The 25279-nt window shown below is 57.5% G+C and overlaps 2 protein-coding genes across 3 annotated transcripts; one reads left to right on the top strand and one right to left on the bottom strand.

Annotated features, from left to right (window-relative positions):
- Window positions 1-359: 359 nt before the first annotated feature.
- TXNDC11 (thioredoxin domain containing 11) lies at window positions 360-14681 on the top strand. The gene is made up of 12 exons (XM_088147863.1): window positions 360-632; window positions 1069-1285; window positions 1469-1566; window positions 1982-2111; window positions 3326-3419; window positions 5945-6057; window positions 7370-7570; window positions 8532-9294; window positions 10213-10361; window positions 10907-11016; window positions 12260-12344; window positions 14061-14681. Exons 1-12 carry the CDS (start codon window positions 469-471, stop codon window positions 14679-14681), a joined length of 2745 nt encoding a protein of 914 aa, XP_088003989.1. The 5' UTR covers window positions 360-468.
- Window positions 14682-15692: 1011 nt separating this feature from the next.
- Window positions 15693-19297, bottom strand: SNN (stannin). Of its 2 annotated transcripts, none has more exons than XM_088147875.1 (2): window positions 18991-19297; window positions 15693-17014 (listed from the first exon to the last, which is right to left on the bottom strand). In XM_088147875.1, exon 2 carries the CDS (start codon window positions 16958-16960, stop codon window positions 16697-16699), a length of 264 nt encoding a protein of 87 aa, XP_088004001.1. In that variant the 5' UTR covers window positions 16961-17014; window positions 18991-19297; the 3' UTR covers window positions 15693-16696. The 2 variants fall into 2 exon arrangements, with proteins under 2 accessions (XP_088004001.1, XP_007440885.1); XM_007440823.3 differs by lacking the exon at window positions 18991-19297 and adding an exon at window positions 17099-18974.
- Between the last annotated feature and the right edge of the window lie 5982 nt (window positions 19298-25279).

The following is a 25279-nucleotide window of genomic DNA, read 5'->3' on the forward strand; positions in this document are numbered from 1 at the left end:
CTTCCCATTGGCTGAGAGGAGCTGGCCCACCCCTATAAAAGGCAGGCGGCCGCCCGGCCGGCGCCCTACGCCCTACGCCCACTCCCCTCGGGCAGCTGGGGTCCGTGGGGTCCGCGCCGAGCGGCCGCTCCTGCCCCGCCATTCAGAGGGCGCCCGAGGGCCCGGCCCTGCCCTGCCCTGCCCGGCCGGCCGGCGGCAGCACCCGGACGGGCCGCCGAGGTGAGGGCCCCCTGCCTCCGATAGACTTCTCCTGGCGCGGAGGCTCGGCGCGGGCCATGGCGGCGGCGGCGGCGGCGGCGGCGGAGGGCGGGCCCGAGGAGGCCGGGCGTCGCGCGCCCCCGCCCCGTCACGCCGTCATCGGGCGGGCCGGGAGACGTGGCGGCGCCTCGTTCGGCCTCCCGGCGCGGGCCCGACCCGGAGCAGCGCCCGGCCCCGCCTCGGGCAGGGAGGCCCGGCCGCCTGGGGGGGATGTCGTCGGCCCGCGGAGGCCCCGCCGCCGCCGTCCCGCCGCCCGCGCAGGAGAGCCGAGCGCGCCCCGCCGCCCCCCGCATGGCCCGGCGGCCCGAGGTGCTGTGCGGCGCGGCCGTGGTGCTGGGCTGCGCCTGCCTGCTGGCGCTGCGGGCCTCGTGCAGGTGAGCCGCGCCGCGGGGCGCTCGCGGGCGGGGGGGCCGCCGGGTGCCCCGGGCCTGCCGGGGGGCGCCTCCGCGAGCGGCCCCGCCCCCGCCCCGAGGAACTTCCCGGGCGTTTCGGAATCGCGGGCGGGCGGGCGAGCCCCGGCCTGCCTCGCCCCGGCCGCTCCCGGCCCCTGGTGCGGCCCCCGGCGTGCGGGCAGAAACGGGGCCGCGGGCGGGGAGCCGGCCTGGGCGGCTTGAACGCGGGCGGGCGAGCCAGAGGCAGCTGCCTGAGGAGACCCGGCGGCGAGCCGGCCTCGCGCTGGCGCTCGCCTCGGGGGGTTCGGTGGGCCGAAGTCGAAGGACTCTTCCCGCCACGGACCGCGGCTTGAGTTCGGCTTCCGCCAGGTCTCCGGCCTCTGGTTCACGGTGCCTCTCCGCTCTCTCTGCCCCGCAGCCGGGCCAGAGACGTGACGATGCCCGCAAAGGTGCCAGTCGGCTTCTTCTCTTCGACGTCGCCCGTCCGCGATCTGTTCCTCGGGCAGCTGGATCAGGCCGAGGACATCCGGCAGAGTTCGGAGATCACGCTGCTCTTCTTCTACGCGCCGTGGTGCGGTCAGTCGGCCGCAGCGCGGGAGGAGGTCGAGCAAGTGGCAAAGAGTTTGGCGGATCAGGTGACGACGGGTGGACGTGGCCGGCCGCGGTCCGTTCTCCAGAACAGTTTGCCTTGGGTGGGTGCCGGTTTCGATCGGCTGCAGATCCTTTGAGGCGCAGTCGGCAGCTCAGAAGCCGTCTGAATCCGGCCGAACCTTTGTGCTTGCGTGTTTTGTGTTTCCTCCCCCCCCCCCGGCCGGCAGGTGCTGTTCGTGGCCATCAACTGCTGGTGGAACCACGGGAAGTGCAGGAAGCAGAAGCATTTCTTCTACTTCCCCGTGATATACTTGTACCATCAGAGGTGAGAGCTTCAGGGAAGTGGACGTTGGGGCTGCGATGGGGAGGGGGGATCGCACAGGATGACCGCGCCTTTCCGGCTGCTCCGCGGCTCTGACTCTGCCCTTCTGGGCTGGGCAGGGAGCTCCCGCAGGGCAGGCTGAGAAGGGCGTCAGGGTGACGGTGGGCTGATCAAGCCTCCGAGCCCCTCTCTTGTTGTGGGGCTGGGGGTTGCACGGTGACCTCTTGCCCATCCAGGGCTAGTTACCTCTATCTAAGGCTGAAATCAAAGTGCTTTCCCATTTATATTCGATCCTTCCTTGGCAGACCATCCTGGTCTTTGATGCTGACTTTGATTGCCAGCTCCAGCCTTTCTCAGCATAGGAATTCAATTTGCGTTGGCAGACCTCTGACGTGACTTGTATTTTCTTTAATGCCAGCTTTGGGCCCATTGAATACAAAGGTCCAATGAACGCTGTTTACATTGAGAAATTTGTTCGTCGAGTGATGACTCCTCTCCTTTACATCTCATCTCAGTCCAAACTGCAACGGTTTCTCTCCAATTACGAGGTAACCTGATCTGCTCTCAGGGGTCTTTGTGCCAGGCCCTCCAACTTGGGGCCCGTTGCTTTCAAGGGCAGCCTTATCACTCACTGCCAAGAGGAGACCTGTTTTCTTTGCAGGCTCCTAAGAAGTCTGAGTTCCTCATTGCAACTTTTTAAAGCTAAGAGACTGGCTGACGTCCTTCCTAGTCCTTCCTAACTGGCCGAGTCCATTTCTTTCTGGCAGCATTTGGAAGAGGGCTGTGGCTCTGGGGGAGAGTTCAGCATGGATACACAATAAAATAGCATTCTGAAAGTCGGGAACCCACGTCAACTAAGGTTATCGCTGGGCTAAAGTAGCTTATTAAATTAATGAAACAGTTACATCTGTATGCATTTTCAAAGCAAAGGTTTTAAACACAAGGATGTATTTCCTCTGAAGTTTGGGGGTGTTTTTGTACATCACAGTTGGCAGCATCTCAGAAGCAACTTGTCTATGTGGCAGTGAAGGGAAAGATTTGTGTACGGGCAGAGTATCTGCCCTCCCCCCCGCCCCCAGTTTTGAAATTATTTTTTTTATATGTTTCAAGGTACAACAATTAGAAGAGAGCAGGGAAGATCTGCCACCTGGGTGTTTCAGTTGCTATTTTTGTTTTCTGATTCTGCCTGCCCTTTTCTGCAGTTCCTTGCCTGGGCCTTCTAAGCTGAGTTTGGCCGTGGTTTGCAAGCTTTCTCTGCTGCTCCAAGCCACAAGAGGGAGCCAGCTGGAAAGGCAGGAGTGTCTCTGAATGCACGGGTTGATTGATTTTTCTGCCAAGTCTTTCTAGCTGTTTCCACTCCCCCTCCCCAAAATAGGTTGGCCTCGTGACCGTCCTCAGGGCCTTCAGGCGCAGAGCCGGAGTTTAAATTCCCCCAGCTCTTGCAAGCTTAGGCGTTCTACGGCCATTGGCTGTATCTTGTGCCTTGCGCAAATTCTGTCCTTTTTGTAATTGGATGCGTGTAGTCTGCCTTCCAGCTCTTAATTTGCATGCTAGTGTTCTGTGGAAGGCAGAGTGGAAGGCTTTTAGATACCCCAAAGCTGCCTCCCTCCCTCAAGGGTGTCCTTGCCTGCTCTGGCTGGCAGCAGCGACTCTCCTGGACTTCCCAGAGTGCTCAGCGAGGCGTCCTGGCCGCTCTCCCTGCGAAACGGACTTGCCACTTTCGTTTTATGCTGCCCCTGACGCTTTCTTGTGCCTTTTGCAGCCCGGCGTCTTGGGATACTTCGAGTTCAATGCCTCCCCCCAGCCCCCGGGCTATTTGACGTTCTTCGCTTCAGCGCTGCACTCGTTAAATAAAGGTCAGTGAAGAGGTTGCCCAAACGCAGCTCAGGCCGCTCCTGATGGCTTGTCACCTTTCTGGCTTTTCACTTTTAGCAGAAGCAAGGACGGGAGAATTCTTTACGTAACTGGAAATGGTGTGAAAATGAGAGCAGCCCAAATGGTTGGGGGAGGCAGAGAAATATGGGGGGCTGTCATTTGGAAGATGGGGAAATAAATGGAAAGAGGTGATACGTGAGTGTAAAACATACACGAGAAAAGAAGCTGGAAGGGGAGAAAGCTTTCTCATATCAAAAACCAGGGTGGCCTTTAAGGAGAGTGTGGGGGGTGGGATTCAGGAATTCCCAGTGGAGGGGAGGAAGAGGTGGGGGCAGCACTAGAATGGAAGCTTCTTGCATGTGGGGGTGTTCCTTGGGCCAGGAGGCTTTCAGCTGGGGAGCAGAAGGCTTTGTCAGATGTCCCTCGGTCTCTGTTGTGCCTGGGAATATCGAGGTGACTTTGGATTTGGTAAATCTGCAGTGGATTTGCTTGGAGCTGGATGGGCTGCCAGCTGGTCAGCCTCCTACTCCCCATGCTGCAGCTTGACTTGCACAGAGGTTCAGCACGTTAAGAGACATGACACTCGCAGCCAGAAACGCTGAGATTTTCTGTCATGTTGAAAAACGTTAAGGAAGTTCCACTTGCCTGGCTGGATTAGGAGGTTGCTGGGGAAAACCCAGGCAGGCCTTCCCTTCCCCCGATGGTTTGGGGCAGGATGCCCTGGGGAGTTCTCCTGCGCCAGGCCCACTGCAGTGGACAGTTCCTTTGCGCCGGGCAAAGCTCGTCTGCTTTTCCACAGCCGCGGCAGCTGCTGCCTGGGAAAGAGTGTTCTGGGTTGAAGCAGACAGGAGTCTGCCAGGCCGGGGGCGGAGAGCAGGGCTGGGGATTTGGGACAGTCGGATGCCGTCGATCTGGATGAGCCAAGCTCAGATTTCCAACGCAGGCGACCCTGGGCTTGGCTCGTCTCGGGAGGACAGTCAGACATTAACGCAGAGAGCAAGAGGGGGTTGCTTCGAGTAACGCTCGGGAGCAGAAACAGAGCAGCCTTCCCTCCGTCCCACTCTGAGCTTTAGAGCGCTCTTCCGAGCCGGCCTCGGCTGACCTGCGGGGTTCCCTTCCGCGCTGGTTTTGAGGCCTTTCCCAGAAATGCCGCCAGGCTAAGGAGCTCGCTGGTCAAAGGGTCGTTCTCTCTCTCACGCAGCTGCTGCTCCTCTCTTGTGCTTGTAGCCTCCTTTCAGGCCCCACGGATCCTCTCATCGGGGGCACCCTTTCCACCAGCTTGCTCCTTGGGGGCTGGGAAACCCGACACCGAGGACACAAACCCAGGAGGGGCCGTGCCATATCAGGCCATATCAGGCGGTGGCGCATTGCATCCAGAGGAGGTGAACGTGGCTTTCAGGGAGATGCCTTTTTCCGGTTTCCATGACAACAAAGCAGCCACTTCACAGGATGACAAAGAGCGCAGCTGGATGCTCGTGCCTGGTGGGGACTCCCAACTGTGGGATGTTCCTCTGAGAAGGCAGCTCTTGCGGCCCTTCCTGCCAAGGGCATTTCGTGAGGAGCTCTCACAGCTTGCGTGTGCGATGGATCTCCACGCCCAGAGAGCTGGAATTGAGGCTCTTGGCTGTCAGGTGTGGGATTACCTGCTTCATCTGTTCTGAGCATTTGTCAAAATGTGTGTGAGCGCCAGGAATCATCCTCGAAACGTGTTGTTTTTTCCCGTTCTGAGGCCTCCATTGCAAGGCAGCGCTTCACCTCAAGGAAGGCGCTTGTCCTGAATGAAGTAACAGTCCGGCTAGTTTGGCGGCAGCCAACTGGGGTCTTCTAGAAGCCCGTGCTGTTCCGATGCCCCATTTCTCTGCGTGCTGGCTGGGATGTTGGGAAATGGTGGTGGCTGTTCAGGTGGCACACACAAGCCTAGGTAACCATGCAAGGAGGATTAAAAACACCACACTAGTGTGGTAAAAGAGGGGGAGACTGCTGAGCCCAGGAGGAAGCTGACATAATTAAGCCAGTCCCACTGGAGACTGACCATCCCTCCCTCCCTCCCTCCCTCCCAGTCCAGTCCCCACGCTAAGCACAGCCTGGCAGAGGGTGGGGATGGGTTAAACTCAGTGGTACAACTGGAGAATTTGCCCAAGGGGTGCCGGGCTCTTGGGCTGCAGGGGCTCCTTTCTGTGGCTGTTCAGCACCCAGCAGGATTTGAATTCCCATGAGCCCTTCCTGGCTCCATGGCAGCCGGATATCAGAGCCTGCAAGGCAGAGGCTGGAGGCTGGGAAGCCCCACGCTCTTAAAAGATACTGGGCTACAAAGGCTATGTGAAGCTGGAGGCCGCCTGCACCAGAAGCAGATTTGGGAGGTAGTCAGAGAAAGCTGAAGGTGGGCGGTCGGTGTTTGTGGGTGCATTTATTTTCCGAAGGTCCCCTTCTGGCTGTGTGGGCTCCTGGGAAAAGCCAGCTGTGGCACAGTTGTTTTTCTCACAGGGTTTCTGATGCATTCTTACAGATTATCTTGGAACCATTCACTTTGGCGTGATCACAGATAGGCTGCTTGCAAAGGAAATTGCGTTGACCAACTCGGGCAGCATCTACTTGCACAGACATGTCAATGCGTCACTTGTGAGTACCGCTGTTCCCGGTCCACATCCCGAAAGTGAGCTAGTGCAGCTCAGGTTGCCCGGCGAGCGTTCTTCCTGCTTGGCTGGAGGCCCTGCCCTTGCCCACAGGCCCAGGCACCCTCCTCACCCTGGACGGGAAGCAGCTGCTTCCGGGTTCAGAACCCAGAGGGCCCTGAAGCAGCTTTGGCAAGCCGAAGGAAGTGCCTGATAAAAGAAGCAAACCTGTTTCTCAGGACCGTGGTCTGTATCCAGAAGGCATACAGCGTTTAGCCAAGTAGTTAAATGAAAACAGCAAAAAGCATTTTGTTGCTTTCTGCTACATTTCAGCAAGCACAATCCCGGACTGCTCAAATGTTTCTGTGTTGGGAGTCAGATTTGTGCTGGCTGGCCCCTTCCCCTTTACCTACCGAGGGGGAACACTCTGAGGAGGCAGGACCAGGTGGAACGGAAGGGGCCCTCCGGAAAGGGTCTTCCGCTCGGCTCTCCCAGTCCAGTGATGCGGAAGTGGGGCTGCAGATGAAAGAAACCACGTAGTTCCAGGGCCTGCAGGATAACGTTATCTGTGGGTAAAGACAATCTTCTAACTTCCGGGTAAAAAGGCCAAGCCCTGAAACACTTCCTGAGAAACAAGTCCTGCTTTTTGTCATGGTTTGAATGACCTGATAGCAAAGTAGGCTGCTTTCAAACCGGTTTTTTTTCCTGCAGCCTAACCCACACAGTGAGTAAAAACCCAAGTATGCAGACCTATCTAAATTTTCTGCTTGTTATACATTACTAATTTTTTCTCTGGCCCCTGAAACTCTACTGTGTGCAGTCAAGCTTTAGAACAAGGGTAAAGTCAGCAGATTAAAAACGTAAAACGATCTGGGATTAGCTCATTTTTAAAATCGGCTCGGCTCCTGGGGCATTAAATGTGATTTTGCCAGGCCTGTCCAGGACCACAGTATCAGGAGCAGGCTTCTCCTCCTCTCTAGCTTAGGCCCCACTTTTGGAGATGTTGGGCAGGATCTCTTGGAGGCAGGGGGATCCTGCCTGCCCACCTGCCTGCAGGCTCTTTTCCTTGGCAAGGGCTGTTTTAGGAGCCATGCTGGGAATCAGCCCAGTTCCTTGCATCGGGCAGGGAAAATTTTCTTTCATGCATGGTCTCCTGGCTCAGCTTGTTTGGCATCCTTGCAGGGGCTTTCAAGTACAGGCCCTGGGGTCCCAACAGCCGGGGGGGACCCTCCGCCGATAGTTTGTCTGCATCCCATCAGGGGATCAGTCCAGTTGCTCACTCTGTCTTTGCCTGAGAACTGACTTCCCTATCATTTTAGTTCTATCCCCATGAAACCATGAACTTCACTGCTGAAAACATTTGGAAGTGGGCCCTGGAGAACCGGGAGACGTTCCTGCGCTGGCTGAGACCCCACGGAGGGAAGAGTCTTTTGCTGTACAATGAGCTGAAGAAGGGGCCAGCCCTTTTCCTCTTCCTCCCCTTTGACCCCTTGGCCGACAGCCACCCTCTCCTGGACGAGGTGCGTAAATGCTGACTTGTCAGGGCCCACGGGCCGCTGGCTGCCCCTGGCCAGGCCCTCCTCCTCAGCCTAGCCCACCTTAGAGGAAAGCAGGACGTTAAGGGCTACCATCTGACCAGCTGCCTGAGCCAATGAAAGAATTGCCAGTCCTTTTCAGGCTCAGGCGCTCAGCCCAGAGAAGACTTTGCTATGCCGTTGGAGGGCATGCCCCCTGCCCCCCCTGCCTTGTGTGCGCGAGAGACCTGCGTCCTTGCGGGACTCAGCCCTTTCCACGCTTGTTCGGCTGGGTTTCCTTGCTGGGTTTTCTGTCCTGGTTGAATCCTGCTTACGCTTGGCCTGGCTGGACCACCTGAGGTTTTCCAGGGGCACCTGGGCAACTTCTTTCCCGAAAGGAGCAGCGCCTCCTCGGAGCCATCCCAGGCAGCTTTGTGGGAAGCCTCCGCTGTGCGGCTCCTTGGAGTCCTCTCAGGAAGCTGGGTTAGAAGCCGGCTGGAGGGCCTCTGCTTACCTCACGGTGCGGTCTGTGAGGGCCAAGCCCAGAGTCACAGGAGACGTGGAGCCAGAAGCAGTGGGGCGGCCTCTTCGGTCCACCTCACTGTAGCCCGTGCCCTCGGTGGTGCAGCTGTCCCTCCTTGGTCCTGTGGTCCCCCAGGTAGGGTCACCCTTGGAGGATCTGCAGTTCAGGAAGCCTCTTGATGGGGCTGAGGCAGAATTTTGGATCCGAGCCATCCTTCGGCCGAGCATCCCAGAACAGCAAGCCCAGGGAGGAGGCAGCCCGTGATGGCTGCCAGCCGGCTTAGCTGCCCTCTGGGATCTTAGGCCCAAAAGCCTCCTGGAGTTTGGCCCCTGTGCTCTGCCACAGCCATAGGCGCCTCTTGGCCCCAGCGCTGCTTGCTTCCGCTGTGATGGAGTGTCCCAGTAGGAGCAGAGCCATTGTTTGGTGTTCTTTTCTTTCCCCTAGATTTCCAAACTGGCTTTGGAATACAAGAGCTGCAACAGAAGTCACAGAGAGGACGTGGACCCCCAGCACCTGCAAGGAGGAGACCCCTCGGCTGTTGGCCTCCGCCTCCCTGTGGCCGAAACCATCTCCAGCACCAGCCCTCCTTGCTGCAACACAGTGTTGCTGCCTGCCCAATGGCACGGCCTCTCCCGGACTCACAACGTCTGCGAGCTGTGCGTCAACCAGACGGGCGGGGTCAGGCCCAGCCCCCTGGTCCGCTTGCACTGCAACTTTGTGGACATCAAAGCCGCCGTGGACTCGTTCTACCTCAAGGAACAAACCTTTTTCCATGTCGTGTCAAAGACGGTTTCTTCGTGCAGCAACTTCCTCAGTTTCTACAGCCCTTTCAGCTACTACACGGCATGTTGCAGGACAGTGAAAGGGGATCTGCTGAATTTTGTCACCTCTGAAAAGACAACTTTCCATCCACTGGAAGTCACCTTTGCTTCCCACGGGAAGAGTTGGACAGACAACCCCCCCGGCTCTATTCCTCACATTGAGGAGAAGGTGGGCCCCCACGGCTCTGCCGCGACCGGTCTGAGCTGCAGGACCAACAAGACCCTGAACCTGTACCTGCTGGATTCAAACCTCTTCTGGCTGTACGCGGAGCGGCTGGGCGCCTCCGGGTCTTGCCCAGTGAAGGAGTTCGCTGCCATTGTGGACCTCAGAGAAGAGGTGCATTATGTCCTGGGCCAGAAACAGGCCCTCTTGAAATCCAGCCTGGGTACGGCCTGCCTCTGCCCCACCAGTCCCACCTTTGCGGCAGGGGTGCGGGAGGAGGAACGGCAGCTGCGTTTCACTCGGAGAACGACATGATTTCTCTTCAGCTCTGGTTTCCTTTCCTTCAAAGCTTTTATGCCATGGTTTATCCCAGGTAGATTCAGAGTAGATTACAAACCAGATCTGCCAGGCCAGGAACGGGTGAGCTGCCAATGAGGGACCTCTTTGGTCTGGGTCCCCAAAAAGCGGCTGTGCCACTTTCCACCACTGCAGCGTCGCAGTCAGAGAGCTGCGCTCTAGCTGCGCGTGGCCTCTGGACCAGGCTTGGCTGAGGCGTCGCACGGCATGTCTGCATGGGGTCCTAGGCCGGCGCTGGCTGCCAGGAACATGGCTTTCCCTGTGGCGGTGCCCATCTTCTGCTCCCCCTGCCCTGTGCGACCCACTTAGCTTCCTTCCCCAGGACAGTGGAGGGAGCAGCTCTTTGGGCTTTGGCATTTCTGGGCATTGCAGCCACCAGTTTGGGTGAACCGCCTCCTTTTTCACTATTTTTACTTTTTAGTCATTAGATGCCTTGCAGGATGGAGGAGGGGAGAGGATCCCCATTTGTGGATCGATAAGGCAGTGTAGTTCTTTTAATACATTTCCATTTATTTTGCCAGCCCCTGCTCTCCCTGGAAAATAACACAGAATTATTTTTTTTTATTCCAAGCCCGCCACCACCGAGTTTGTAATAGAATAGAAGGAAGGAAACAACAGTGTGATATGTGTGTTTGTAGGAACAGTAGAAGTGTGCCGGACATGGCCGAATTCTGCACTCGGTAAATTCAGTAAAGGAGAAAGGGTTTTTCAATTCTAGATCTTGTTTCGTTGACCCATCGGTAGATCTGGAATGTCCAACTGACTTCCTGACTCTTGCTTTTAGAAACCTTCATCCAGAACTACAGTGTTTTGTACAGTCCCTTGAAAAGGCATCTCGTCGGTGACCCAAGGCCCAACCAGACTCCCGCGCAGCACCTTGTTCAAGAAGTCACCACCAGCACTTTCCGCGAGCTGGTATTAAGGAGTCCAAAGGTAATGCTGGCATTGTGCCCAAAGCTCGTTTTGGGTGCTTCTTTGCATCCCAGCTGTCTTGGGCGGCTTCCCCCTTTTACCTTGGAAAATGCTGACGCCTTTCTGGGGAGCAGCAGCCACATCTGAGACGAGACAGGGCGGGGAAGCGGGAAGGAGGTTGGGGCAGGTCCAGGTTGGGGCCATCTGTCTTGCTGCAACTGTGAAATGTAGAATTGGAGGCTAACCTTCCTCAGCCTGATGATGTCCACACTGTGGGATTGCAGCACCATAATCCCCAGCCAGCACAGCTAGAGGGTGAGGAAAGCTACCGGGACAGTCTTGCCACAGAGTTCCAGCTCAGGGATTTGCGTTTTGGAGTGGAGGGGAGGTACAACTTACTGCCCCCTAATGCTGTCTCTGCCCTCCCAAGAAAGGGTCCTCAAAGGAGACGGTTCCTCTACAGACTTGTGGGTGGCTTTTAATAAGTAGAAATGTGGATTCTTCCTCTCCCAAAGCTTCAAAGGCTGCCTGAGGGTCTTCTGACCTGCCCTTTCCCCCACCAACAGGCTGTCCTACTGCTCTATTATGCCCCATGGTGCGGCTTCTGCGCGTCTCTCAGTCACGTCTTCATCCAGCTGGCTCGGATTCTGCCCCCCCAGCGCTTCATTGTGGCAAGGTAGGCAGACGTGTCCCAAGCGGGGTCATTTCCTCGTCCTGAAGAGGGAGAGAAAAGCCCACCTCACCCACTTCTGGCAGTGGAAAGCCCACCAGAGCCGGCTTTGGGGTTGTTGGTGCCATTTTGGGGGAATGCAATCGCTGGAGTGTAGCTCAGAGAGCGCAGGCAGTCTGGGGGACATGTCTGGCTCTTCATCTCCAGCCGGGATCCCTCGTGGCTGATCCTGCCCAGTTCCACCTTGGAAGCTGCAGGAGAGGAAACTTTGAGGGCACAAAGAATCTCCATGGGGCTTTCTAGGGAGAGAAGGGGGGAGGAGGAGGAGGTGGCGGCTTTCCTGTCGATGGATGGTAAGGGGAAGCCATTGGGTGTGCCCCCCCCTTCAGCACGCACTCTGTTGGTGCTCAGTGACCAGAGGAGAGCAGAGGGCATGACTCACCACTGGTTACACAGCAGCATTACTCAAGTAGGATCAGTGGATGGCTCACACACTTGTGTATTTTAAGGTTTGCCCTTTCTGAAGCTGCTCAGAAGTTAGTGAGACAAATGCTGTCCCCTCCCCCAGCCCCCAAATTTAACTTGTTCTCCCACCTGATCCCCAAACTAAAGAATGACCCCATCTCCTTCTCCCTTACGATCAACATGCCGGGTGTGTTCTGAGGGCCCTCTGCTCCTGGTGTCCCACTTCTGGAGCAGGGAGAGGAAGCCCTTGGGACAGTCAGCTCAGGCCTGGGCTGGCTGACCGAGAGCAGGGCCTCTGAAATTGACCGGGGCTGGTGTCCGGGGAATGGCTGGCATCCAGCCAAGAAAGTGCCTTTGTTTTATCCCAGCAGCATTGTGGGGGGTGGGGGGATGAGTAAGAATGACCAGTCCTGCCAGACTGGTTGGTTATAAAGGACTTGCTCTAAATGAAACAAACTGAGGCCCCAGATCACTCCTCCGTGCAAATGAGAGTCTTTATGGGTCAGGGGCATTTCTGCTCCTTGAGAGAACGTGATTCCGTGTGCTCTTTAAGGGTTTTTTTCTCCTGTTGCTGTGCTCAACTCGGGGGGCCAGGTAGCCTCCTGATATTTTCTGGCTTCTTCTGCGTGATTTGAATGCTGCAATAACACACCCTGATTTTTTAAAATCCAGATAAAGCTGAAAGAGCCTGTTGTCATTCCCTTGATATGCTGGGGCTCTCTTGGAGGCCTCCATGCTGAAACGTCCAGCCTGTTATGCCGTGTGTATTTCTCTGTTTTAATAGGATTGACATTTCTCAGAATGATCTCCCCTGGGAATTCATGACAGATCACCTACCCAACGTTCTGTTTTTTCCTCATGATCGGCAAGTAGTAAATTCTTCAGCATCTGGATTGTGTAGTTTTCATAAAATATATGTATAATAAGAGAAGGAAACTTAATTGCAATAACACTGTGTTGGATTAAGTCTCATAAAAAGTAAAAGCAGTTTTGATCTTTTGCATCCTACTTTTGTAAATCATTAGCATAAAATACTTTTTTTTCAGAACCTCAATGCAACAAGAAATCAATTTGCACCTGAAAGGGCTGCCTGTTTAAAAGCAACACTTTTTTGGGGGTGCCTCTGAGTTAGCGCTGACTCCTGGCGACTGCCTGGACTAGCCCCTGCAGTTTTCTTGGCAAGGTTTTGGAAGTGGTTTGCCATTGCCTGAGAGAGGGGGACTGGCCCAAGGCCACCCAGCTGGCTTCGTGCCTAAGGCGGGACTAGAACTCGCGCCCTCCCAGTTTCTAGCCTGGTGCCTTCACAATGGCACCAGACTGGCTCCGAAAGCCAGACTCCTGGTCTGGATAATCAAGAGGGAGCCTGTCCCCCTAGCCTTAGTGATACGTCATAGGCGGTCATAGCCACCATTGCAAAGTAGGTCAGTGTTCCTTCCTCCGATGATGCGGGGCTGAGATGATGAGCAAGTTGCCTGAGGTGAAATCAGAAGCGGGGATTTCCTGGCTCAGCTTTTCCCACCCCTAGGATTTATTAAACAGCGATATTTTAAAAGATGGGTTCCCTGAATGAAGTCTACAAACTCAAAAGCTGAGGATCAAAACTTTTTCCAGTCCCCTTGCTCTGTGCAGGCAGGACTGGGGGCCAGAGGCTTCTTCTCCCTCCACCCCTTAGAGTAATCTGAAATGCTCTTGGTGGGGGGAGTGCTGGCTGAAGTTCAGCTACCATTAATTTAATTGTTGCTTTTGTTGCCCTTGAAGAAAAGAATGCAGCGAATGCAATGCTAGCCCACTTGTCTCCACTTGCGTTCTGCATCACATCTTGGGGGACTTCCTAGCATTGTGCATCTTAAGAACAGCTGGTAAAGCTTCAAGGGCTGGGCCATTTGGATTCAGCCCAGATCCCAAAACATCCAAACAGCAGGCCTGATGCAACTGGACGCATCAGAATCACGTTCCTGCTTTTCCTTCAGTTGCAGCCATCAGGTTGGGAAAGTTTAGCTCTGTTGGAAAGCCACGCTGGTACGCGGGCCCTGCAAAGCTGTAAGGAGTGCTGGGCCAGCCCAGTGGCAGCTGGACCTCAAGAGCGGGGATCCAGGACTTGCCAGCTGGTGACCTCAGCCAGGAGTTGGGCAGGATGGAAGAACAGCTGCTCCTGTTGGTTTTCCCAGGAGCTCGATTTCAGAGCCGCTCCTGCTGCTGCCCAGAGCCAGTATTTCTTGCCCTTCTGCTTCTGGATAGAAACTGGCAGAGCAGATCCCGCCCCACCACCTGCAAACCATGGCTGGATTCTTGGGAGTCTTGTAGCGGCCAGAGAGCAGCATGAGAAGCCAGACTCACCCTAAGCCGGGGAGCCCTCCTCCACGGCCCTCCTAGCTTAAGCATAACCCCAGCGCAAGAGCCGACTGGGGAAATGTTCTCAATAGAAACCTAGGAAATGCTGCTTGGGCAGGACTTGCAGGAAAGTAAGGCAGGCTTTCTCAGCTGTGGTGTGCTTTTAGAAGCCTCCCCCATGCAAAGTAGGCATCTTAACACTGTGCCCCCCCGCCCCCAGCAAGATTCACCCTTCTCTTTGCTCCTCTAGGAAGGACCAGAGCACAAAGTTCCCGGCTGCTTCCCTCATCAACGTGCCCAACCTCCTGAAATTCATCCTCCGTCACTCCAGCCCACCCTCCTTGGCCACAGGTTGGGGGCCCGGCCTCAATGGCGGTCTTTGGCAAGAGACTGTCCTCCAGCAGGCACGCATCGCCCGCCTGGAAAATGAGATTGAGGTGCTGAAAGCAGAGATCCGGACCCTCCACCGGGCCCAGGGCCAGCTGCAGGGCCAGCTTGCAGAAGCCAGGAGCGAGAGCCAGCGACTCCAGCGAGAGGCACACGCCTTGAGGAAGCAGCACAGCCACCAGGAGCAGCTGCAGGGGCTGTGCAGCCAAAAGACATGGCAGTTGGAAGACATGGCGGAGAAGCTGCGGGAGCTGGCCGACGCCTCAGAGACCCTCCTGACCGAGAACACCTTCCTCAAAGTCCTGCTGGCTTCCGCAGAGAGACTCCAGGCAGCGAAACCCAGCTCGGAACATAGCCTTCCCCGCAAGGATGCTGCAGGCCTTCCTGCCCCGGGGCAGGACCGCTTCCCCCAGGTGGAAAAGGAGGGGGCCGCCCCGCTTGACTCCAGGGTCCCTGCAGAGCACAGCAAAGAGAACTGGACAGAGTAGCTCCACTAAACCTGGGAGGATTAAGCTTAGTCTGAAATACAGGGAAGACCTTGATGCAAACTTTATTGAAATGTCATTACAAAGCCTCCCCTCCCCACTTCTTTTGCTGGACTAGAAAAATCAAAGAGTATTTTTTTAATGAGTCATGGACCCAGATCGACAGGTCTCGGGATCTGCAAAATTGACAAATTGCAGGGATTGTTCTTTGCACTTTATAATTGCACTAATTTGATAGCCTTTGTATCAACTTAACCTAAATTAAACAATTTGGAGGGTACCTGCATGAGGCTTCTCTTTCCCCGCCCACAAACAAGGCAAGATTAGTTGACTCCATCAGTGGGTGTCTGTCTTCAGCTCAAGATCAAATGCCTGATTTATGCCAAATGTTCAACCTGGTTACCTTCAAGATTTTTGTTGATACAAGTTCTGGGACACTTCAGGGATGTGTTAATTTATAAAATTAAGGGGTGGGGGAATAAGGATTTCCACCCTGCTTCCAACCCCTCTTCTCTCCAAGGCGCCACAGCTGCTCTATCTTCTCTATGGGAGAGAGCCTCTTGCAGGCCTGACCTGCTCTGGGACAATGAAATTGCGAGAGGCTGTTGGTGGCTGAGCGACACTGCTGCAGTTGGGGGCAAGCCCCTGCTCTGGTGCACCTGGGGGTCACCAAGCTGCTAGCCATGAGCAGAGGAGGGGGACCGTTAATAAAGGCTGTGCAAGACATTCTTGGGGGTCTCTCTAGACTTTTTGTGCACTGCATTTCAGCAGCTGATTTCCAGAGCAGCCAGTCAGACAGGCTGAAATGGAGGGATTCTGAGCTTTTCCCCTTGCTGAGCAAAAAAGGAGGGGAAAGTTGGGGGAGAGGGTCTACTTGCAGCAAATTACTTAGAAAATAGTGAGAAATGAAGGGTCCCTTGTTCTGAGAAACATTAGTATCTCCCTTCTGCCATAAAACTAAAAGCACAGGTGGAAATTAGCGAAAGGTCAGAGAAGCTAGAATGACAGAAACACTCGAGGCGCTCGGCTGGTTATTTACAGACGCCCTCTCATTGAAGAAAACTTTTATCTACAAAAATACACTAGCTGAGAACTGTACATCCAATGCACCAGAGCGAAGCACGTGCCCCCCAGGAGTGTAACTCAGCGCAGCCACAGGCAAGGGAGGGACTGTGTGAATGCTCCTCAACCCTCTTGGCCCCCACACTGGGGGTGAGGCGCACCCCCCACCGGCAGTCTCCTAGCAGCCTTCTGACTGCACTTCCGAAGGAAAGCGGTCGTCACTGGCTGCTGGTTGTTGCTCTTGGCAGTCAGAAATGGCTGTTCCCCCCCCATGACCGCTGCCCCTCACAGCCCTGTCACTTCGGCCATAGCAGACTTCTACAAACTGGATTACAACTCCCATCACGCCCAGCCTACGTGGCCTGGGCAGCACTGGCAGGGCCACCTTGAGATACACTTCATCTGCACGGTTGGGCCCCTATTAAAAGCACATGAACAAAACGGCCATCCAGAGCCACGGCATTTTTCAGCAGCGGCAGGCGCAGAGAAACACGCTTCAGCTGCCAATACAAAAATCAATCATCTGCCCTGGACCACAAGAAGCCAGTTCAAAGCGCCCCCGGCCCCCTCCCACTTGGCTTCAGAGAAATCCCAGCGGTGGTCACGCGCCTCCTAAATCCAAGGCCACGGTTCACACCAAGCATGTCCATTCCCTTCCTAGTTGCTCAAAACCACGCCTGGCTCTCTACGTACGCACGTGCTCCGCAGTTGTTCACATTATGTCAGGGGCTCAGTGGGAGATTCAAGTAATGGGTTGAGTTCCCCTCACGCCGCGTCCCTGCCAGTCCATTGCCGGCAATGGACCTTGTGCCAGAAACCGAGACGCATGTCCTGGAGCAAGGAGAGTTGTCTTCCCCGTGTGCACATAGCTGCCAATGGCCAAGCCCGGAGACCAGGGTTGCTGGGCACAGCAGCAAAGCCCCGTGCGGTCCCTTCACAGCATCCGTGCACACCAGCTAGCCGTGAGCCTTGGGGCCGCTGGGACTCAGCTTGGCCTTCCTCTCGGTGCAAGGTCCCCGGGCAGAATACTGGACCAGAAGGAAGGGTTCCTTGCTTTCGCCCTCGCCCACGATGCTCTCCTCGTCCTCCGACTGGCTGATCCGCTGAAGGCGCAGGTAGCACCAGCAGCCCAGAATCAGGGCACCGAGGGCTGCGACGGCAATGAGGGTGACGATGACCGTCACCACCCCCGTGGTCGGGCTGTGATCCTCGATGGACATGGCTGGCTGGGCGGCTGGAGCGAGGCCGGCGTCCTCAAGGGAGGGCCTCAACGCCTGCAAGGGCAGAGACGCGATGAGGCAGGGAAGCGCGGCAGCGGAGCACAGACCCCCCCCACACCAAGGGCAGCCACAGCCCACCTGGCGCCCGCTGGAGTCCTCCAGTAAAGCCCCGAACCCAGGTGGGGCTGCACCCCAAGAAGCCCAGCCCTGCCTTCAGCTCCGAGCACGGTCCTGCCAAAAGTTGCGGGGGCATCGTGCCAGCGTCCCCAGGGCCCAGGCTAGACACACACAGGCACGGAGGCAGCTGCGAGTGCCTCCCCGACCAGAGAAAGGAGCCAGAAAACGTTCTCCCTTCGGCAGCCCCTGAAGGAAAATGGCCCAACAAATTCAGAAGGGGGCAGAGGAACAGGGAGGTTTGAGGGAAGAGGTCAAACTGCACACTTGCTTCTGGAAGAGCCCTGACACCCAACTTCTAGCTCTCCACAAAGGACCGAAGCCCCCTGGCCAGCATCCCCATGGCCTCCTCTGAGTCCTCCCCAAGAGGCTGGGGCAATCAACCACCCGGACATGCCCTCCTGCCCGCTGCACCCCCTCTGCCCCAAGCAGCTGCTGAACCCCGTTTCAGTCTCCTGCGCAGTGCAGCTGTGAGAATGGGGCACAAGGAGCGGGGAGACCCTTTGCTGTGAGGCACCTGGCGCTGTGGCTGAGCACGGGACAGTCCTGGCCTGGACAGAGAACCGGCAACTGACTCTCAGGAGTCAGAAGGACTCCGAAGGGGACCAGGAGATCGGGGGGGGGGGGGGGGAGGGGAGGGGCCCGCGAGCAAAGCCGCGTTAGCCCAAGCGAGAACCCAAGCCCCTTTCCCGGGTACGTGCAGGGCTCCCCTCTGCGGGACTTCTGTGACGCCCGCCCGGAAGCCCCTGGCTCCTGTTGCCCCCTCGCTGGGCCGCACCGGGGAAGGCCACCCGCAGCCGCCCTTTCCGGTGCCCCACAAGGCAGCAGCCTGCTCTCCCCCGAGCCCGCACAGGGAGCCGCCGGCGGGCAGCGTTCACGGGCCAGCCTGCCCGGCTCCGGAGAAGGCGACGCGGGCCAAGCCCGAGGAACCGGTTCCAGGGCCCCAGCGGCTCAGCAGCCCGCGGGGAGGGGGGAGAGGCCGCTTGCGCAGAGAGAGCAGCTGCTCCGGGGAGCCGAAGGGGAGCAGCCGCGGCTCCCCCCATGCCCGCCCCCCATTCCAGGCTGCGAGCCAGACAACTTCCCGCCCCCGACCAGTGTGGGCGAGGGCTGCGGGTGGCACATCCATTTGTCAGGCCGGTAACAGCCGCCGGAACGGCAGGCCGAAACCGCCGGGGCTGCGGGGCGGGAACCGGCAAAACTCCCGGGCGGGCGGAGGCCGGAGCGGACGGGCACCTCGCCGGACGGTCAACGGGTCACTCGGTCCGCCAACGGAGGGCACAGCGCACGTGCGCCCCCCGCCCCTCGAGGCCGCCCGGCGCGCCCTCGGACCGCGAGCAGCAGCGCCGGAGCCGCGGCCGGCAAGCCGAGTGCGTCACGCCGCTCCGGGGCAGAGGCGCGCGCCCGCCGCCAGCAACAAGCCGCCGCCGCCGAACAAAGGGCCTCGCTCGGGCCCGGCCGGCGACGCGGCGGACTCAGCCTTCTGCAGCGGCGGCAGCCCCCCGCCCGCCCCGGCTCACGCCGCGGGCCGCCCCGAGGAGCGGAGCAGGAGAAGGGCCACGGCGCGGCCGCCGCGCCTCCGGTCGGCGCTCCCAGCCTTCCTTTGTTCCCCGGCGCGGGGCCGGGGAGGGAGCGGCGGGCCTCCCCGCCCCCAGACCCCGGAGGCGGGACCCCCCGCGCCGCCGCGCGCACCCGGCGCTCCCCGTGCCGCAGGCGCGCGCCGCGCAGCCGCTCCCCGCTTGTGGGGCACTCTCCGCGCGCGCCCGCGGGCAGGGGGGCGAGCGGCGAGAGAGGGCCGGGCCGCGCCCCCCGCGCCGCGGGCTCCGGAGCGCCCTGGCGGCCCCGGCCCTCCAGCTCACCAGGGAGGACGCGCTTCCGCCCGGGGAGGCGTCGAGCCGGAGCCGCCTGCCGCCGTCCTGCTCGCCCGGCCCCTCGCGCGCCGCGCCCCTCAGCAGCCACCATGCCGGAGCCGCGGAGAGCCCGCACTGCCGCCCGCCGCCTCGGCGCCGCCTTATAAGGTGGCGTCGGCGGCCAATCCGCGCGGCGCTGGAGCCCGCTTGGCAACAGCTGACGGCGGAGGGGGCGAGGCGGGGCTGGGCGGGCGAGCTCGCGGGGCTCGGGGGCGCCCCGGTGCCCGGCCGCCTCCCTGCGCTGTCCTTCGGCTCCTTCTGCAGGGCCGAGCCGCCGCGGTGGGGTGGGGCGGGGCGGGAGCCCAGGGGCACGGCTGGCCCTGCCCCCCACCCCCTTCCCGGCCACCAGCGGCTCGCTTGCCGCGTCGCTCCCCCCGCCGGCGGAGACGGTGACCGGGGAGGGTCCCGCAGGCGGCAGCCCGGCAGGGAGTGCGTCTGGCCGCGGCCGTGCTCGGCGCGGGCTCCAGCCTGGTCTGGGGAGCCCCCAAGGAGGGCCGGGCCCGCGTGGGCCAAGGTGTGCTGCTGGATGCCATCCGGCCGTCAGGGCTCCTTCAACAGGCCCGGGTGAAAACGGGCGGCTCTGTGGCGGGCGAGCTCAGCCAGGCGCGGGTGCCTTTCCCTTTGCCTTTCCCTGGGCGCCTGTTCCTTCCGCACCTCGGCCTTCTGGTCCCTTTCTGTGGGTCTCCTCCGGGTGATTGCACCCAGGTTCCACTTTCTCTCCGTGTCTCTTTTAACTGGTAGCCAAGTCCAGAGCTTCCTGACCATGGTCGGCTCCCCCCCATTTTCTTCTCATCGGAATAGTGAGCAGCTGTGAGATTCCCAACCCTCCTGCTCTCCTTTTAACCCCAGGAGTTCTGCCCTGTGGGCTCCTTGAGGAGATTTCATCCCAGAAGATGATCTGCAACAAATGCTCCAAATGGAAAAGAAAACGGGTCGGAGGAGGAGGAGGAGGAGGACCACCTCTGAGAAGAAGGCCTTAGAATTGAAGACAGCCCCCCACTCCCCCCCAGGCAGGAAACGTTCAGAGCTGGTTGTCTCCAAGGGCAGCCCCATAAGCTCTCCATGGCTGGGGTCCACAATGCGTGTCTGGCCTGGACTCACACATTACAGCTGCTCAGCTGCAGAAGAGAAGCCTGCCAGCTGTGGTTTATCCCTGGAGCCACGGTTTCCACCCGCCCCAGCGTAGAGTATAGGGGGAGGCAGGGCACAGGCCGATGCCCGCCCGCTGCTTGGCCTGGGCTACGCACACCAAGGGGCAGCCCATCCCACTCCTTGCTTCCTTGAGATGTTTGCCCAAGGGGACTTCTGAATAGATCTGACCCAGGCAGGGGCTCTCAGGCGGGAGAACTGGCTGTGGCACACCTCCCTGGTAGCAAACCTTGGTGGTTTCTGAAGACCTCTTTGCTCCAGGGGGCTTGATTTCCGGCAGAGACCGCAGGCAAGGAAAGCAGCTTTTCCGGAGGGGCCCAGGAGATCAAGGCAAAGGCTCTTTCTGGTGTTCTGAGCCAACCAACTGCTCCCTGGAAATCCCAGAGCAGAACATGAGTGCAAGAACCACATTTCCAATGCTGGAGGGAACCTCAAAGCTGTGAGGTCCAGAGTCACGGCTGACCATCATGAGCTTGTCAACCCCATCTCCAAGCTGATGGCCACCTGGGTCTAACCATCCAGCTTCATAGCTGTGGCTACTTCTTACCTTTCCATACTCACCGTTCCTCCTCCTGGCTGGGTTGTCAAAGGCTGCTGACATTACAGGCTCTGCCCAGTGAGGTTCTGGTGAACACTGGAGAAGAGTTGCTTCCTTGTTCTACTGCTTTGTACCATGTGATGCATGAAGACTCACTGGGCCTAGTAAATGCTGTGCTCTTCATTAGTGAGGGACAAAAGCAAATCCAGCAGTAGAGAGAGAGATATCGATAACCCACCGTATTCAGATGCATTTGGCTAGAGGCAATCAGGGCATCTTCTGGAGTATTTATTAGCTGTTTGTTTACCAATGGGGAGAGCCATTAATTCATCCCTCCTTGATTTAGAATGTTAATAATGTTGTCAGCTAATCATTAGAGTGCTTTAACATAGCTAATTTTGAACGTGAACTACATTTCAGTTTCCCTGCCTTGTGAGCAGGAGAGATTTGACTGCTTTTAGTAGTTTTATATTTAGAAAAGCCCTGATGAGGAACCGATTCTGCAGTGGAGAAGGAGAAATTGAACGCCCACTCAAGGTGGCTGAAGTCTGCAAAAGGGGGCGGGGCAGGGGGCTCCACCCCCTTTTCCTGACTTGGGGTGCAGCTGACAAGGCCACAGAGAGAGGCGGCAGCTGCTTGGCCCCCGGCAACCCTCTTCTTGAGTGGGACGGTGACTTGGTGCTGTCCTTGGTCCTTATCCCTGGTGACAAGAGGGCACCGAGGGCAGTCGGACGTCTTGGCTTTTGCTTCAGGCAGTGAGACCCCTGGTCAACCGCAGCCATACCTCCCGGGTCTAAGGATCTCTGTTTCCTCAGCCGACGGATGGCCATTCTCCCAGATGCCCCCCGCTTTGCTTGCTTCTGAACAAGGACTGTCGGTGGCCATCCTAAAAACTGGTCAAGCGAATTTAGTGCTTCAGCTGCCAGTCTCCAAATCCAGAGAGACGCCGTTGCAGTCTCTGCACTGATGGAACTGCCCTTTCGTAATTTTGAGTTGTGCCAGGGTTGGGATGGATTGTTGACCAAAGTGGCATCTCTGCCCAGGGAAGCTGGGCCCTTAGCTTCCCTTCCACAAATCTGCCTATCCCCGACCTCCTTTAGCTTCGTGTGCTTTGAAAGAACATGCAGCATCGGTTGTGGCTCTGCTCCGCGCGGGAAGGGCCGTTGCTCTTTACATCCTCAGGTAACAGGAGGAGCGGTTTGTGCTGCCTACTTGCTCAGACCTTCTGCAAGCCCATCTGAGAAGAGAGACTTCTCTCTAGTGGCACTCCATTTTTAGAATCGTTTCCTGGATGGCCTTCTTTGGGGGCCCCCATTTTTTTTTTTGGCCAATGTCTTCTCATTTTTTAAAAAAGGATTGGCTTGTTTACTTGCTGGGGAAGAGTTTTTTTTTAATGCTCCTCCATCTGTAATGTTGTCAGATTATACTGTATTTTTTTTAATGCTACGCTATTTTTGCATGCACTGCTACTATGGAAGAAATTTAGTGTGGTATATTATTTAAAACAAGCAGAAGAAAAAATAAGACTAAAAGCCGCACAGGTCTCTACTCCTGGCCATCTTCAGCAGAGAACATCAGGCGGCAGTGGAGGCAAAGGGAGGTCGTGCAAAATCTGTTTTTGTACATTACAGCGTCACACAGACGATGAACCTGAACACACTTCCTCATATAGACACAGCCCTAATCAGTGAAGTTTCCTGGCCTCTTGTTTTTTCCTGTAATGGAAGCTTAAATTATTTATCTTTTTTCTCCAGCAGAGCAGGCTGGGAAGATTTCCCCACTTGGAGTCCAACTGCTTGGCGCTGCTAGGAAAGCAGCACGACTCTGGAGGAGGGGTACCTCATTTGGGGAGTGGGAAGCAAGGCGCTGCTCCTGGGCCCCAAAGGGCAGAGCCTGAACGGGCCGATCATGCGAGGGAGCCCTCAGCTGCCCCCCCCAGGCCTGTGGGGTCTGCCTTGCGATCTCAAGCGTAGGAAGCCGCAGTCAGAGTATTTTGACATGCCACGATTCTTACAATTAGACTGATTGTGCTTCTGCACCCACAAGGTGTATTTCATCAGCAGGAAATGTAATGGACGGTAAGAAGGTGCTCTGGGTTCTTGGCCAAATCTAGGACCTCAGGTGTATTTCCCCATTAGCAGACAGGCAGACAGAGGCCATTTGGGGTACTTGGTAAAGTGAATTTCACTGACCAATTAATCAAGCAGCCTGGCCGAAAATTTGGGAATAAACGCTACCACCTTCTGCTACTCTTTTGATTGAGTTCCTGCCAAACAATTCAAGCATTTACCTGACATATGACTGCAGCCAGGTGGCAGCACCCAGCTATCCAAGCAGGTCTGAGCCCCCCTGGCACTTGGATGGCAGACCTCAGCGCTTGGCCCAAAGGAGCCTTTCCTCTTGCCGCTACGTGCATTTCCGCAGCGCTGCTGAGGGCATCACTCCATGTTATCGTAAGAAAGATGGCAAGGGATTGAGTCACCTTTTCGGAGACCTGGAAGGAGCAAGGATGGAGCGATCTGCTATCGCTAGGCAAAAGGCTGCAGGGGTGTCCTAGAGGAAGGCCGCAAAGCCAGGGGCGCTGCTCAACTGCCTTGCATAAAACGCAGGTTTGAGAAGGAGGCAACCTTTCCCTACGTGAAACAGGAGCCCCTCATGGAGCCTCAGAGGAGGGTTTGCTCCGCTGGGGAAGCAGAGGTGACCTGGCCACAGGGAGCCAAACTGAGCATGCTGTCCTGTCTTTCCAGGGGCGTCTGCAGAGGGGCCACGCCTGGGATTAAGTACGAGAGGCTACTCAGGTGTCCCACCGAGCACCAGGTGTTTGGGGAGCCGCTTCCTTGTCTCCAAAGTTTCAGAGTCTTGACGCCTGGGCAGCCAAGGGGGCTGCTCGACTCCCACCCTTTCAACCTCCCTCTCCCCGAGCAGCCCCCAGGGCATTCTCAGCAGTCTCCTTCCCAGGTTTCGGCACCTCCATTCCCCCCAGGAATCCAGCAGCCTTTTTCTGCTCATCCGCCCAAAGCAGCCAAGTTGAGCCCCTGAGCCAACCCTCCGGAAACACCCCCACAAAGAATGATTCTCAGGTGGGGGGCACAGGCTTCCTTCCAAAACCCTTCTGGGCTACCTCCGCCCTCCTTGGCCACTTGCTAATTTATGAAGTGCAAAAGGAGTTCATTGGAGCAGAGGAGTGGCAAAATTGCAAGTCTTAAATAGTCTCCAACCCCGAGGGGCCAGATTTCTGGAAAGCAGCCTGCCTGTCCCACCACCCCAGGTGGGCAAATGGAGAAATGGGAGGCAGCCGAGGATGAGTTGGCCTTCTTGCCATGTGTGTGTGTGTGGGGGGGATCATGGGGGTGTGTGGCTGTAGCTCAGTGGAGACTCTGCAGGCCCAGCTGGGTTTGGGAGAGGAGACCACCTGCTGCCTCTCAGAGAACTGCTCCGTGGAGCGCCCATCAGCAAACAGGCGAGCGAGTGAGCGAGCAGGGAGGCATTTTGCCCCAAAGGGGGCAAACCGTCAGGAGGAGCCGGTAGCGCCTTTTCCCACTAACCAAGTTCATTAGAAGGCAGGCGCTTTGCCGAGCTGCAGCTCCCTTTGCCACCAGCCCAGCGGGACTAGGCCGGCAGAGGAAGGGTTGGTTACGCAGATGCAGAGACAGAGTGCCGGTACCTGGTCAGTTAACCCTTGCGGTGGTGCGTTCGAAGGGGATCGGAGGTGTTAAAAGCCCCAGGGGACTTGGGCTTGTGTGTTTCTTCTCCTGTCAGCCCAAGCAGGGCCAGAAAAGTCATGGCTGCCATCTAAATCCCCATCTTCCCAGTTCAGCATCACCTCTGGGAGCCCAACCTGCACAAGGGGGGATGGAGATGACCCGCATTCAGACGTGGAGGGCCGCCCCCCCATCCTTCTTCGGGTGAGAGGCGAGGAAGAGAGAAAAACGGGTCAGTTGTCAGAGGAGGAATGTGTGAGCTTTAATTAGCAGGATAATCTTTTAATGGAAGCTGGAGCTCAGCAAACGTGGAGGGGGGTGAAAGGAGAAGTGGGTGGGGGAGTATAAATGGAAGAACTGTGTGAAAAGCAAAGCGGGGGGTGGTGGACGCGAGGCAGGGAGGGGAAGGGAGGCGGGAAAGAACCTCAACGATTATGGATGGGGTACACCATCCAGCTCGCCCCATTTTAAGGCCTCGGCTACAGCTTTAACGGGAGATCCTCTCTTCCCCTCATGCAGATGGTGAAATTCTTCCACCAGACCCGCTGCCTGCAGGAATCCGTGGGCCCTTAAGAGGCTGTGGGTCTCTTACAGGGTGGCTGCAGTACATGGCCGCAGGGCCGCTGTCCCTGCCCAGAACTTGCTCGTGAGCAGGAACCTCTCTTTGCTCGGCTCACTTTGGGCTCACTTTGGGTTGCCGGCCGGCTGCCAAAGCAAAGAGGCGCACCCTGTGCTTCCAGCACCTCTCCGGGAGGAACCAAAGGAGACCCCGAGCAAAGGCTGCGGCTCTAGTACCAGCTGGAACTCTGAAAGAAGCTGTGCCACCCTAATGCTGAGCCCGTGACTGCTC

This window comes from Python bivittatus, unplaced genomic scaffold (genome assembly GCF_059951505.1).
Source record: "Python bivittatus isolate LINGU-HERP-01145 unplaced genomic scaffold, Pbiv_v1 ctg000560_np1212, whole genome shotgun sequence".
NCBI lineage: Eukaryota > Metazoa > Chordata > Lepidosauria > Squamata > Pythonidae > Python > Python bivittatus.